Genomic DNA, 14,591 nt, shown 5'->3' on the forward strand with positions numbered 1-14,591 from the left:
TTATTAGACACAGTGATTTCAGGTCTTCATCTGAATTTGATTCTGTTTGGTTTACATGTCCTGATGATTCTGCAAGGTGAGACAGAAGGTGAGATCTTTTCTTTTGTTGATAATTAATAATAAGTTTATGGTTGTTTGAACACTTGTTCCACCAATTTCTTGTTGAAAGTCAGTGGAATCTGTAAAAAGCTGTCACCTCTGTTGTATTGATCTGTCAGCAGATGAGTGATGTGTTACTGTGCGTGCCATTGCAGATGAATCAACTCCTCTTTTCTCCTTGGATTGCCTTTGCCAGACTTAACTTCTCCTCTGGGATACTTTTTTTTTGCTGTTCCTTCCTGTTCTGTTCCCTGTATTTGGATGGGTAGAGCAACGACTTGGCTGATGGCGGCAGAGGAGAATGGATAAGGAGAGGGTGAGATTGACTAAGAGGACTTCATGTCATTCAGTGTTTTGTTAGTCAATCATTGTGCATGTTTGTTACTAGAAACTGGAGCCTGGTTAAATGTTGAAACTGTTTACATGAATACTGATTATCAGTATAGATATGTTGTAGATCCAAGAGAATTAACAGTAGTTCTCTGGATGTGAGAAATATCGATACTCAGCCCTTCAGAACAAAGTGAGGTGCCATTCCTCCTCATAATGTTGTCAATCTGCTATCTTCAGCTGTAATGTCACACACACACAAATACACATACAATTTATACTGCTGCCTCTGCGTAAAAGCAACATCTCGTGCAGGTTTACGATCCCCAGCGCACACTTCTCTATAATGAATAACTACATAATAAAGTCTGTGAAAGCAGACCCTGTAAATCAACCTGCTCTATACGTGTGTGACTTTAAGGACCTCTGAGTTTTTCACACACTTTTTTTTTTACATTTATTTGCATGAAACATTTAAAGCAGTAAATGCATCTACTCTCCAGGCCAACCGCTGGATGAGTGAGTGCAGCAGGCAATCGAGGAATTCAAGAAGTATGGATTATGTAGCGAAATATAGACCAACAACTCCTTAGACACGAATACATTAATCACGAGACAAGTAGCAGCATCGCCCCATGGAAAACCCTGATGCTTTTATAACACTGTAGTGATTCCTCAGTCCTCTCTGTAAGTCATTTATTTCGTGTTAGTAGCTGCACTCTCTTCCCTCAACGATGGCCGAGGGAATGGAAGGAGAAGGACTGAGGACTGCTGTTTCAGGTGTATATAGATGTGTGTGTTTGTGTGTGTGTGTGTGTCTCATGCAGCTGAGACATGAAAACTAGGGTATGGGGATATTTGGATGATAAAGCCATTGTGCTTGTCAGCACTAACTGCCTCCCTAATATGCCAATTGTGCACATCCTGTCAGAGCTTTGGCTTAAATGATACAACTTTTCTGAGGCAAAACCCAAGTGCCTCGTTCTCAGAAGTTTCTGCAACACAGACTGTGTAATTATATCTGATTTACCGCTCTCTTTTTGCCCTCTGCAGCTTTTTGCCCACAGTTTCACGCTCACACAAAGCGAAGGAAGAAATGTGGGACTGTTGTTCATGCATTGGCATAAACTGAGCAAAACATTAAACTACTTGTTATATGTTTAACCCGTCCTCACTCTGATTGTTAGTCTGGGGTTTCTTGAATTAGGTGATTCATCCAGTGACCCGTATCCTGCCAGAGACGAGTTACACGCTGAGATTGCATCTGAAAATGCAATCACGTCATGGAAAAAGGTCAGCGGGCGTTTGGGAAACATGGTTTACATTTCTACTGGTTGCAATGAATAGTGTTCAGAAAACACAAGCTGTAAATAGATAGAGAGAAGTGAGTGAATGATTTATCTTCTTTACCAGGAGAGGTCGGCTAGAAAAAGGCCAGGAAGACACAACTTACTCGCACACGTACCTGAGTTGGTGAGTCTCTCTGATTTGTTTCTCTTCTATCTGAACTTGAACTTTAATCTGTATCATAAATTAACTGTATTTTAGAAATGTATTATTCTTATGATCAACAGCATTTCTCATTTTTAGCTTTCCCGAAATATTGGCCCGAAGATCAAACCCTGTCCGCCTCTTGACTTGTGATGGAGACTGCTATTGGTGTGCTGGTGTCCCAGTTCAAGGCGTACGCTGGCAGCGATGGTTCCTCTGACACGCTGAGCAGAGATGAGTTCCACAGACTGGTCACATCAGAGCTCCCTAACTTTGTCAAGGTAAGGACTGTAGGTTTAACAAACAACAACACTGCTGTGATACACCAGTGAAGTGTGGTTGTGTTTGGTTGCTTATTATTGTAATATATTCCATTGGGTGGAGGGTTTTTACTTGAATATCTATTGTCTGTTTTTTGGTCCAAAATGTTCCATAAATATGCTGGTTTATAATGCAGAGATTTTACTTCTTACTCTGATTGAGTCGTTTTTTTGTTTTGTTTTTTTACTTGAAGGATAATACTAGTGATATTCTCTATTTTTTCTTCTTGTCAACAAATTCCATGAAAAGACAAAAACCAAAAATGAATTTGTCAGTGTTTCCTACAAATCCAAAACCTAATGCAGCTTATTCCTCTGTGCTATAGAGCTCCATTGTTGTCCTAAAACTACTAAAAACACATTAGTTGGCCACATTGTTGCATAGGGTGCCATGGTTCTTCATTACAATGAACATACTTTTATTTTGAATTTATCACACATCCATCATCTTGCTGCCATAAATACTCACTAGTGCACCAGATGTGTATTCATCAGTGCCTGATAGTCCCCAACAAATGCACCCTTTATTCCTTTTTGAGTAACGTTTGTTTGATGTTTTCATTTGTGTGTGAAGCACTTTGTAACCGTGTGTTTTGAAAGGTGCTATATGAATAAAGCTTTACTTACTTACTTACTTACTTACATGTGCTACAAGCTACAGTGCCGAGGTGTTTTAGGGAATCAATGAGCCTGTTTTAAAGAGGAACTATTGTGCTTTTGTGCTTTTTCTCTTCCCTTTATAGTGTATGTAGTTTTTTGTGCATGTAAAAGGTCTGCAAAGTTACAAAGCCCAAAGTCCACGCCAAAGGGAGTTACTCTCCCCCACAGAAACGCTGCTCCTGAACATCCTGAAACGCCTTGCTTGAAGTCCCGCCTTTTCTTCCATAACATGGTGACGTCACCAAGTAACACATTTGCAATACAGCTTGTTTGGCGCGCCCTCAAACAAAGCTAGGAACAGCAGGAGCTCAAACAGAGTGTTTCAGACAGCTTATTACAAGTGACTCTGTTTTCCTGAAAAGTTGCTTACAAATATTGGTAGTCGCGGGTTGCAGGTTTTTTGGGCTTGTTTCTAAAGTGTAGTTGCTTATTTGGGCTTGCTCCTGTCTCTCTCCTCTATACCGGTCTAGTTTGTCCTGTTGCAGGATCCGCACACAAAGTTACAAGCTAAAAATGGATGCAAAAATGACATAAAACGTTCAACTTCTTTAAGTTTATAACAAGAAAAATGTCAATTTACAAGCTAAAAATGGATGAAAGCATGTAAAAATGTTGTAGTAGAAACCCAAAATACAAGTATGCACTTTAAAATAAGCATGACAGGTCCTCTTGAAGAGCATAAGTATGTATTTAGGGCTAAATATCTCTTTGATTTTTAGAAGGAACAAATGGGTTTGTGGCTGAGAGTAACAGAAAGGCTGGGGGGCATCTGAACGTATTTAGAGACCGACACAACCCCTCGTTGCTTTTTGTCTTTTCATTGGATTAGTTGAGAATAACAAAAACATAGAATATCACCAGTAGATTTGTGATAAAGTACTGCACTCAGCTACCTGTTTGAAAGATGAGCCACCTACAGTTAAACCAATACAGGAACATATTCTAAGTTAGCTCTGAACCTCTTTGTTTGTGGTGCAAAAAACAGCTTCCACATAAGGGCAGATTCATATTGAAATGGGTTTCATCTGGAGGCCACATTGGTCCTTTTTTTGCTGTGACCATATAATTAACTGTTAGTCATACTTGTGTTCAAAAGGCCGCTTCTGCAGTTTTTAATGCATGTGGTCTTACTATACTTCTGAGTCAAATAACAGTACTTGAAAAGAAGATTTTACTCTCTCCACTCTGCTTCCTTCCTGTGATCTAGAGCAGTTATATATCTCATGTTTGGGACAGGATAGAACTGCAAATGTTTCCTAGAAACAATGAGTTTGTCATAAAGAGTTGCCAGCCTTCAGAGACTTCATAGTTTCACTCTCTAGTTGTTGTGGTTGTGTCCTCGTGTTTTAACCAGAGACCAATGGCAGAAAGTAGCAGCTCCTGAGGCCCAACAAAAAAATACAAGTATGGAAAATTCCATGCGTTTCTCCTTGCATGAAGGAGCAGTTGAAATAACCCAAATTTGGCCACTAGATGGTGACAGAGCCACAGCTCCTTGGGGCCAAAACCTCCTCTGCTGACGTTGCATTAATCTTTTAACCAGTGTACGTGCCAGTGGTGTCATCTTGCCTCTCTCATCGCCCCACACACACAATATCACAGTTTCTCCACACTGACTCCCACTATGTTGTATTTTTTTTAAGTATTTGATGTAGTATCTTCCTGTTTTTCCTGCAGAATGCTGCTGACCCCGCTGCCATTGACCAGCTCATGAGCTCATTGGACAAGGACAATGATGGAGAGCTCAACTTCCTGGAGTTCTGGCAGCTGATTGGGCATCTCGCAAGCAAGCATGGGGGTTTCAGCCAATAGATAGCGTCCTGTCCTCAGATACTCTGTTACAGTTTTTTATGCATGTAACTGACTTGTCTGAGTGCCATACACAGTTTGAACAAATGGGAAAACAGCCAAATGGAAAACACCCTGAAGTCTGTTTCGACTGCAAATCACTGTTTTTACCAGTAGTCTGCGTTCCTTCTCACCTCGTTGTCCTCTTCTCACCGTGCAACTGCAAAACTGGCACAGACTCTGTCACAGAGTACTATTGAACAATTTGCATCATTAGCAATGTTAGAACCAGTCCAAGCTGTTTCCCAGCACACACACACACACACACACACACACACACACAAACACACTCACAGCTGCTTGTGCTTACAGGTCTATGAAGGAGTTGCAGACATGGGAATGCAGAAAACTGTTTGTGTGTGTGTGTCTGTGTAAGCATTATATATTATGGGCTTGTCTAATTATTGGAAAAAGCATCTTGTGAATGTTTATCATTTCCCTCCAGGACACACACAGAGGTGTGTTGTTGGCAGAGCAGGATTATATCTGTTCAATAAACAAAATGTTTAAAACCACATTAAATATCTTGCTGTCCAGGCCTTTCATTTTGACAATATGTTTCTAAAAGTTTCCTTTCTTCTGAACACTGTCTTTTCCATTCTTTGCACAAGTGAGTAAAGTTTCAGGGTGTGGCTTGAGTACATCTGTCTGTTGGGAAAGCTTTGAACACACGCGCACTTGAGTCATGAGCGCGCGCTTGTTCCTACATGTTGAGAGAGAAAAAGTGCCAGAAGAAGAAGGGGAAAAAAAGGCAGATACAAGTAATAAAACAGACATATAAAAAAAACAAAAAACTGAAAATATTTATCATACCACATCACACAAAGTCTTGCTCTGTTTTCTTAAAACAAGGGAAATGTTTGTTACTAAATGTTGGTTGAAAAAGCTGCACTGTTGCTAAAGCTGCGCCTCTTTCCACATTCCTTCTCTCCCAGGCACACGCCCTTATGACAGAGAGAGAGAGAGAGAGAGAAAAAAAATTGGCTGGAGTGAGAAGTTAAATCACGGAAAAGATATGTGTTGCTGCTTAATCTAGCGCAGGACTGACTGGGGAGGAGGATCTGACAGAAGAAGAAGAAGAAGAAGAAGAAGAAGGAGCGCAGCTGCACAAACTTGCCTTTTTGATTTTCCCTATACCTTTTAACGGTGAGTCTGCTTTATTCTGACTTTCTACTGTGTCTATCTTTTTTTGTTTTTGCCAAAATGATCACTTTATCTTATTGCCTCATAGACTACATTTCTTATAATTAGCAGAGCGTCTCTATTGTCATTACGCAGCTTGGTGGCCACAGAGATCAGGTTCTCCATTTTGGTAATCTAACCCCAATCCCTTTACACTTCCAGAGGAAACCGGAGTCTCTTCTCCAGTTTATTTATTTATTTGCCGTGTGTCAGTCTTGCCTCTGGCCGCTCTACAAATTGTCCGGATTAGTTGGGGCTAAATGTAAATGTGGGACGAGCCCCTGACATCTCCATTACGCACCTAGGCGCAGACTAGTTTGGACATAATGCGCATAAACAGTCACATATGGAAAGCCCTTTCAGCTTTTATTCCATATCCTTGATATCAGACGTCAGTGTCCTCCACTAGTTCTGTTTTTTGTCAGCACTATTTGGCCATTTTGTCTTACTAGTTGAACAAAAACTCTCACTAGTCACTGTTTTTCAGCAACTAGTGGCACTTTTATCCAACTAGTTCCAACAGAAGCCTTACTAGTGAGACTGTGCACCACACTAGTATGACCAAAGCCTAACTAGTCAGCTTTGTGACAAACTAGTGGACCTGACAATCTTACTAGTTAACTAGTGAGGCTCAAAATGTTCACTAGTTATCTAGTTAAAGCCTTTTTGACCTTACTAGTTAACTAGTGACCTACAATTTTCTACACTAGTTAACTGGTGAAGACCAACATGCTCACTAGTTAACTAGTTAAAGCCTTTTTGACCTTACTAGTTAACTAGTAAGGTCAAAAAGGCTTTAACTAGATAACTAGTGAACATTTTGAGCCTCACTAGTTAACTAGTAAGGTCAAAAGCTTTGACATGTTAACTAGTAAAGGACATATTCACCTCAGTAGTTAACTAGCGACCTACAATTTTCTGCACTAGTTAACTAGTGAGGGATCAAAATTCAGACTAGTTAACTAGTTAAAGCCTTTTTGAACTAGTGAGGTGAATACGTCCTTTACTAGTTAACATGTCAAAGCTTTTGCAGCTTACTAGTTAACTAGTAAGACTGTCAGCGTTACTAGTTGGGTCCAGAGGTCCACTAGTGCGTCAAAAAGCTGACTAGTTGGGCTTTGGTCTCACTAGGCTTCTGGTGGAACTAGTTGGATAAAAGTGCCACTAGTTGCTGAAAAACAGTGACTAGTAAGAGTTTTTGTTCAACTAATTAGACAACATGTCCAACTAGTGCGATCAAATGTCCAACTAGTGCTGATAAAGACCGAATTAGTGGAGGACACTGACGTCTGATATCAAGGATATGGAATAAATGCTCAAACGGCTTTAGTCATATTACTGAGATTCGACGGTCACATTTGGCTCTTTTATCAGCTTGAATTGTTATGATAAGACTCAGAGATATAGCGACCTGGGCGATGACAGGTAAAACATGAAGGAAGTGAGTCGGTCACACCTAGTAGTGCAAATATCACGAGCAGGGTGGAGCTGATCACTGGGGCTTATCAATGCTCAATGAGCTCAGAGCCTTTTTCTGTGGTAGAATAATAAATCTGTGGTCTGTGGTCTGTGTGGTAAAAACTTACAGTGAGATATGAAAGATACACCAACACTTTCTGGAGCTTTCAGGTGAGGTGACTGGTTGGACTGGGTGGCCCTACCTCACTTACCTGTAAACTGGTTTGAACTTGTCAAAGCCCCTAAAGACATTTTACAACACTGACTAAACTCTTTATGTCTGCACGTCCATCATGCTTTATTTGATTTATCTGGGAGGTACTGTGCATACTATGATACATCTAGGCCTACTGTAGGGGAGAGTGGGTTAGGACAGGAGGGACAGAGCTTTTTTAAGGAAGTTAGTAAGCAACTATGCCATTCACCAGACTCCTAGTGAGCCACACCCTGAGACATTCTGGCTATTTTCACATTTTATTCACAGTTTTGAAATACATTTTGTCTCTTTTGTTATTTTTCTTCGACCATACTGTTTTTACTTGTGCCACATACAAAGAAACATATTGTGAAAGCTTATTTTCTGGCCTATTAGTTGATGCTAGTGTTTGCTGTCCGAAATTTTGGTGTGTCTTCTCTCCCTGGGACGTTTAGGACAGTTACCCGGGGGCGGTTAGGACAGTATTGTTTATAGATCTTGTTACATATCAACAAAAAGCAGACAAAAAAAGATTTCCCTAATTGAATAACACACACAGTGAGTATATACTGAAGTGGCAGCCTGTCAGAAACCCCTTTTTCCCCCCAAATTCCATATCTCGATAATTTATAAGAAATATAAAAATGTGCTTTTTCTCAAGAAATGTGTGAACAGCTGATCGTGTATATAAGGTATTCAAATTTAGACAGCAATTTTTTTCAATTTAAATGATTTTTCTTTTTTTTTAGTTGTCCCAACCGACCCGGCCTTTTACGTTTGGGTTGAGCTCTTAAAATTTTTTTTTTATAAATTGTTAGCAGACCTGTATCTACTCAGGGATCAAATTATTTTCATTACTGTTCAAGTAGTGTGTGAGTTATAGGTTATTTGGTGTTGATTCAAAAGAGTCCACAACCCAATTAAAACATAAGAGACACTAATGACATAATACACAGTACAAGTTAGTATAAGACACTTATACTACATTATTAACAGGCTATTTATCCGTTATTTAATAAGTCTTATTGAGGTTAGAAACCTCTTTTGCAAGAAAGGCCTGGCCGAGACTGCAGCATTAAAAGTTGCAGGCAAAACATGACAAAATGAGGGAAACAGTTAAAACAATACAAAGTAGGCTCAAAGGAGCTATAGAGACAACAAAGGGTACATTCAGTGGTCTTGGATTCTTCCAGAAATATCCTTAATTTGATATTACCTAACCTTTTACCTTAACGTGATACATTTAGTTAACTAAATTCAAAACCTGCTAGTGCAGTAGTTTAGGATGACTTAAGGGGCAGCAAGGTATGTCTGAGGGTTTGGACGAAACAGGATAGTTCAGTTCTGTTCATCTTTATTGTCCCTCGAGGGGGAATTTGGTTTGGAGTAGAGGGCAAAAGCACAAACACAACCTGTATCTCTGCCCAGAAGGGGGAGAAGAACAAATTCCTCTAAAAGTGGGTGGTCAGAACAAAACGTAAAACTTGTCTGTCATAGATACCTGCTAAAAAGAAAGCTGCTGGATAGGACGGTATATTTCAGATGCACTAATGCTTACTTTTTCAGTTCAGAATTGCTGGATAGGTTTACAACTTTAGGCCTTGAAGAACATTTTAGAAAGGGAAAAATATCCCTCTTTCAGTAAACTGGTTATAATCCATAGACGGAGACAACGGGTGCTTTATTTTCAAATGTTTCAGGCATGTTTCCCGTAAAATACCACAAAAAGGAGAAGTAATACAAATAAAACAATGAACTGGGCAACACGCAAGCATTCACAACACTTGAGTCATCATAATCTGCAGCTCTGAATCTGAATGTGGTGAGAGGCTGTAAGGGAGCTTCATTTGTACTCAGCACAGTCAGGCCACCTCTTGCTCTTATCAGACAAACCCACGACATCTTCCTCTCTACCCATTTGTAATTCTGTGGCCCCGATGTCTCCGGTTCTGACCGAAGCCGCCTCGGTTTCATGTTCATCTCATTACACACGGAAAGGACGCTAATGGATGGTGGCCTGTCGGGCATTTTGATGTATGGGCTGTACAGAGACAAACACACACACACAGACTGCTGGTCTGCCTGCTCCCGTGCTGCTCTTCGTCTCGGTGTTAGGAAGGTGTTGGGACAATTATAGTAACCTATTAAATAATTATGAACAGCATGCTGATGACAGATGCACACTTGTGTGTAGGAAAGAGTTGTGTGTCCACCTCTGTGTGCGTGCATGCATATGTGTGTGCTGCCATGGCAGGGAGACATGAAACTGAATCCAGGCAGGGTTCGGATGCCTGCTCTCACTCACCCAGTAATTAGGTTAATGCAACACAAGTCCTAATTGGTGTTGTCCTTCGCATGTGTGTGTGTGCGTCTATCTGTATGTCGTTGTGTGTAGGCCATAGTGGTTGCATAGTGCGAGCATTGGAGTGTGACATCTGTGTCAGATGGGAGATTTACCAGCTTCTAAAGTTACTCCAACAACATCATCACAGTCAGTCACCCGTCACCCGTCATCAGCATGACCCATCCTGCGGCCACCGCTGCCTCCCGGTAGTTTCCGATCCAGAGTGGAAACCCCCGCAGCAAGGCCTCGCCCCGCACTGTTGCGACACTTATCAACAACTCCGCTCAACTATCTGCAGCATTTATTCACGCCCTTTTATTTTCTGTGAGCCTTGGAATTGTTGTTTGTTGAGACAACAGAAAGATAAATGAGAGCAGAAACATAGAGAGAGACCTCTCTGTTGGCTGAATTGTGACTGGATTAGGTTGCACATGCACTGGCCTTAACACTGTCTATAGATGTGACATTATGTCCCAGTTCCATATGACAAAATAAACAGTACAGACATTTTCATAGTCTGTTGTTGCAGTTAAATCAACAGCTCTGTCCTCATGTAGGCTACATACCAATAATATACAGTATACGCTAAATACCAACTGTCATAGTGTACTGTTTTTGCAGTTTTCTATAAAATAAATTAACTTTTTTTAACAGTAAATGATGAATTACATGCGATGATGGACGGCAGTCAAACCATAGCTGTGTGTCCCAATTCAATACTACATACTAATTGCACACAGTATACAAACAAATATAAAAGTACACTGTCCTAAAATACAGTATATTGTTTTTGCCGCCACAATTACATCTGTTAGCACCAGCAGCTCCTCTGTTTCCTTCATGTATTGCATTGTGGGAGAATAGTGTACCTCAACAACACACATAAATGTAAAGGAACAGTGTGTAACATTTCGGGGTATCTATTACCAGAAATGGAATATAAAATATTCATAACTATGTTTTTATTAGAGCATAATAATCACCTGAAACTAAGAATCGTTGTGTTTTCGTTACCTTAGAATGAGCCATTTATATCTACATAGGGAGCGGATCCATGTTGCTCTGCCATGTTTCTACAGTAGCCCAGAACGGACAAACCAAACACTGGCTCTAGAGAGAGCCTTTCATGGTTTTACGTTACCTGGAGACCACCGTAGTTCTCCGACACATTTGTGAAACTGCAGTAATGTGAGCCGCCGAGTTCAAAACCGTGGTACCGCCAACCGCCGTCTGACTTCCGTTGCTCCTAAAGTAGTGTTATTATGGTCAGGATGGCCTCTGAGCGAGGCGAATGGAGTTATTACGGTTTTACACCTGTACATCAGTCTTGTGAAGGGAGGAGTGAGCGGAGGGGTACTCAGTTGGTTGCAATCTGCAACCACACCACTAGATGCTGCTAAATCCTACACACTGCACCTTTAATTTGTTTTGATTATACTTCATTTTGTCACTTTTCAAGTATTCTTTGTTTTTAACGTTCTACCTGGAGCTCTCTCATCACCACCCACAATTTATATTTACATTTATTTACATGTTTCGTTAGTTGCAGCTGTGTGATAGCAGCTCCTCTATTTCATGTATGCATTGAATTGTGAGATCACAGGTATTTTTCACTTGTCATAGTAGGAAAAGCACAGGTGTTAACTAATAACATTAACGAGGGCTCTGTTCTATTCAAGAGCTCCAGCGAGTCATGCCAGTATGACAATGACGAGCCAGCATTCACAATACCAGGACCCTGAAACTGAAGCAGCTAAATGGAACTCAGCCATCATTCATTTTTATAATTTATACCTGTGCTTCTCCTACTGGGACATGTGAAGAGGCCTATAGTGTTCAACAACAGCATGTTCAAAAAAATAAGTTGTTGCGCATCAAAAGTTTGAATGTGCAAACCTGACTTTTTGTCACTTTTCCAGCACGTACAATATAATCAAATCTGTGTCGAATTAGCATGTAGTAGCTATTGTTTTGATACAAGATTTAACATACAATGAAACCATCCATCTTGTTTCCTTCCTTCCTGTGAGAGTGGAAAGAACCAAAACTTAAAACGGCTTGTCTCAAATGTTCGGCCGAGGATTTAGCATCACGTGACTCTGAGATCCTGTCAATAACGGCGGCATTAGAGGTTTCAGGCTAGTTTAATCTAGTGGTGCTGTGGGATGTTTTCTCAGTTCATACTTGAGCACAGTGTGCAGTGTGTTCCTACAGTGTGAGAGGGGAGGTGTGCTGCAGCAGACGGGCAGCAGGTAGTAATCTGAACCTGCGGCCTCCCGCTGGCTTCTGGGGATCAGATGTCCACCGTCGGAGATCACAGCTCCCATTGTGTTTACCTCAGAGACTCCCCTCCTCTTCAACCTTCCATCGCTCCTCTCTCTCTCTCTCTCTCTCTCTCTCTCTCTCTCTCTCTCTCTCTCTCTCTCTCGCTCTGTTTACCTCGGAGAGCCTCCAGGCTCTCTCCCTCCCTCCTCCTCCTCCTCCTCTTCTATGCTGACATCACCTGTGTGTCTTACCTTTCTCACATGTTTATGTTCCGGGGACATTTCCAAACAGATCCAATTCAAATACAATTTCAAGCCGTGATCCATTGAACACCAAAGAATTACATTTGTCTCATCTTCACGTTTACGGCTTAAATGTTTGCTTTGCTTATCACTGTTATAACTATTCATTTGCGGAACAATGTGTTTTTTTTAACTTATTATGGCATTAAACATTTATTTCAGTAATCATATCACACGTGCAAAACAAAGTGAAATGTCGAAATATAATTTGGTTTTAATAAATAATTATAAAATCTCTAATCTTGATCAGTCAGCTGTGCACAAGGATTCCAAGGTTATGATGTACTCAATAACATAACAATAAGCCTTTTATCCACCCAAGACCGGATGTAAATATATTTTCATATTAATAAAATTCATGGGACCTGTACCCAACGGCATGATGTCTGAGTGTCTAAGATATGGCCATATCTCTTCTTGCCGCCTTCCAACACTCAATTCTCCACTTTTTGTCCTTGTCTCTCTCTCTGTAGATATGGAGTCAGCCATTAAGACAGTGGTGACCACGTTTCTCAGTTCTACCAGGGGGAAGGAGAACCTAGAAGGGAGTGGCTTCCAGAAACTAGTGAAGAAACAGCTTGGCGGCCTCATGGAGGTAAGGAATTACGTAACTTTTTGCTGTTCTGCATCGCGCTTCGATAATCCATCAGTATATTACAATGTTTCAAAGCTAAGTGTCATATCCTGTCTCTCCTTTTGTGTTCAGGATGCGAACTGCTCTTCTGCCGTTAAGGAGATGCAGCAGGGATTGGATGCGAACCAAGATGGGAAGGTCAGCTTCCAGGAATACCTCACTCTGATTGGCTACCTGGCCAACGCCGTCAGTCAGAAAAAGAGCGGAGCCCCGGCCCAGACAGACGCATCGTAGATGATTGTGAAGCTGCAGTGTTTTTGGTGGATCAGAAAATGAACAGCCTTTCTTTTTGGCATTTTTAAGTTTCTCTTCTTTTCTCATTTCCAACTGTTCTAAACATAACATTTTTTTCCACAACAGTCCATAATCATTTTCATTCAGTTAATCAACCAGTTGCTCATCATGTCTGTTCAGAGCGGCCATATCGATCTCCACTGTCAGGGACACATTGAAGGACTCTAAGATGGGAGTTTTTATACCACTTATACAAAAGATACTCACTGTATTTTCAAAATAAAAGCTTTATGTAATAAAACTATATTGTTTGCAGTTTTTTTATTTGGCGTTCCTTCTTTATTAAAGCTACAGAGGGTAGAAATGGAGCAAATATGAATAAAAAAAGTTATTTTTATAAAATGGTCACTATATCCTGAGATCCATGAGACAGGTAATCTGGGGGAAAAAAGCATCTGTCTCTGTGTCCTCCGGTTCTACTAATGGCATCTGCAAGATTTCACAGACCGGAGGAAAACGACCAATCAGAGCCAAGCTGGAGCCTGCCGTCTCTGAGCAGCTGTCAATCACTCACAAACTCTGATCAAATGGACAAACTAGGCAGCGCTGATCAAGTATGAATCAATATTCTGTTACTGTAATGCCTATTTCTTGCCTCAAATGTTTTCAGAAACATCTTGTAGTGTACTGTTTAGCTGTAAAATTAGAAAGTTTGTGACCCAGCAGCCACGTTGAGATCAGTTGAGGAAATACCAAGCACCGCCCACCAGCCAGAGCACAACCAATAGGAACGCTCAATAGGAACACTCTCTCTCTGAAATTACCTGTGATTGGTCAAAGTCTCCCATCACAGGCTAGATTTTTTAAAGCCTGAAAACAGAGCCACGAGGAGGTGCAGAAGTCTAGTTATCTCTTAGAACACTTGAATTACAATATGCTAAAAGGTTATTTTGGAATTCTTGCCCAATGATGCCAAAAATATACTGCCTACTGAAGCTTTAAATTTCACTAACTTCCAAAATAAAATACAATTCTGCTGGGAAACCCAACGAAACACTGTATGTTTACAGTGGTTTCTCTTTATATTCTCTTGACATTGTCCCACAGGCTCCGCTGCAATGATACCTGCTCCTTCCATCGCCACCAGCAACACTCGCTAAATATAGCTGTGACATCCCTGACTAGTCAAACTCAGCAGCCTTTTAGATGCATCAACTATTGCAACCAG

The 14,591-nt window shown here is 40.8% G+C and overlaps 3 protein-coding genes across 4 annotated transcripts in view; 2 read left to right on the forward strand and 1 right to left on the reverse strand.

The window, feature by feature from the left end:
• Positions 1-14,591, reverse strand: part of flad1 (flavin adenine dinucleotide synthetase 1) — a 276,153-nt gene that overhangs the window by 55,759 nt on the left and 205,803 nt on the right. The window lies entirely within an intron of this gene.
• Positions 1,852-5,270, forward strand: LOC141779014 (protein S100-A11-like). 2 transcript variants are annotated; one of them, XM_074653626.1, is made up of 3 exons: positions 1,852-1,902; positions 2,020-2,201; positions 4,578-5,270. In XM_074653626.1, exons 2-3 carry the CDS (start codon positions 2,073-2,075, stop codon positions 4,710-4,712), a joined length of 264 nt encoding a protein of 87 aa, XP_074509727.1. In that variant the 5' UTR covers positions 1,852-1,902; positions 2,020-2,072; the 3' UTR covers positions 4,713-5,270. The 2 variants fall into 2 exon arrangements, with proteins under 2 accessions (XP_074509727.1, XP_074509726.1); XM_074653625.1 differs by lacking the exon at positions 1,852-1,902 and having other exon boundaries at positions 1,973-2,201.
• Positions 5,726-13,664, forward strand: LOC141779012 (protein S100-A13). The gene is made up of 3 exons (XM_074653623.1): positions 5,726-5,894; positions 12,969-13,090; positions 13,202-13,664. The coding sequence occupies exons 2-3, from the start codon at positions 12,971-12,973 to the stop codon at positions 13,361-13,363; spliced, it is 282 nt and encodes a 93-aa protein (XP_074509724.1). The 5' UTR covers positions 5,726-5,894; positions 12,969-12,970; the 3' UTR covers positions 13,364-13,664.

This window comes from Sebastes fasciatus, chromosome 12 (assembly GCF_043250625.1).
Source record: "Sebastes fasciatus isolate fSebFas1 chromosome 12, fSebFas1.pri, whole genome shotgun sequence".
Classification (NCBI taxonomy): domain Eukaryota; kingdom Metazoa; phylum Chordata; class Actinopteri; order Perciformes; family Sebastidae; genus Sebastes; species Sebastes fasciatus.

What these genes read in the sequence shown, in the direction of transcription:
- LOC141779012 (XM_074653623.1), top strand. Translation starts at nt 12,971, where the DNA reads ATGGAGTCAGCCATTAAGACAGTGGTGACCACGTTTCTCAGTTCTACC. An exon ending in AGCTTGGCGGCCTCATGGAG is followed by an intron (nt 13,091 to 13,201) that starts GTAAGGAATTAC and finishes TTTTGTGTTCAG; the next exon opens with GATGCGAACTGCTCTTCTGC.
- LOC141779014 (XM_074653626.1), top strand. Translation starts at nt 2,073, where the DNA reads ATGGAGACTGCTATTGGTGTGCTGGTGTCCCAGTTCAAGGCGTACGCT. An exon ending in AGCTCCCTAACTTTGTCAAG is followed by an intron (nt 2,202 to 4,577) that starts GTAAGGACTGTA and finishes TTTTTCCTGCAG; the next exon opens with AATGCTGCTGACCCCGCTGC.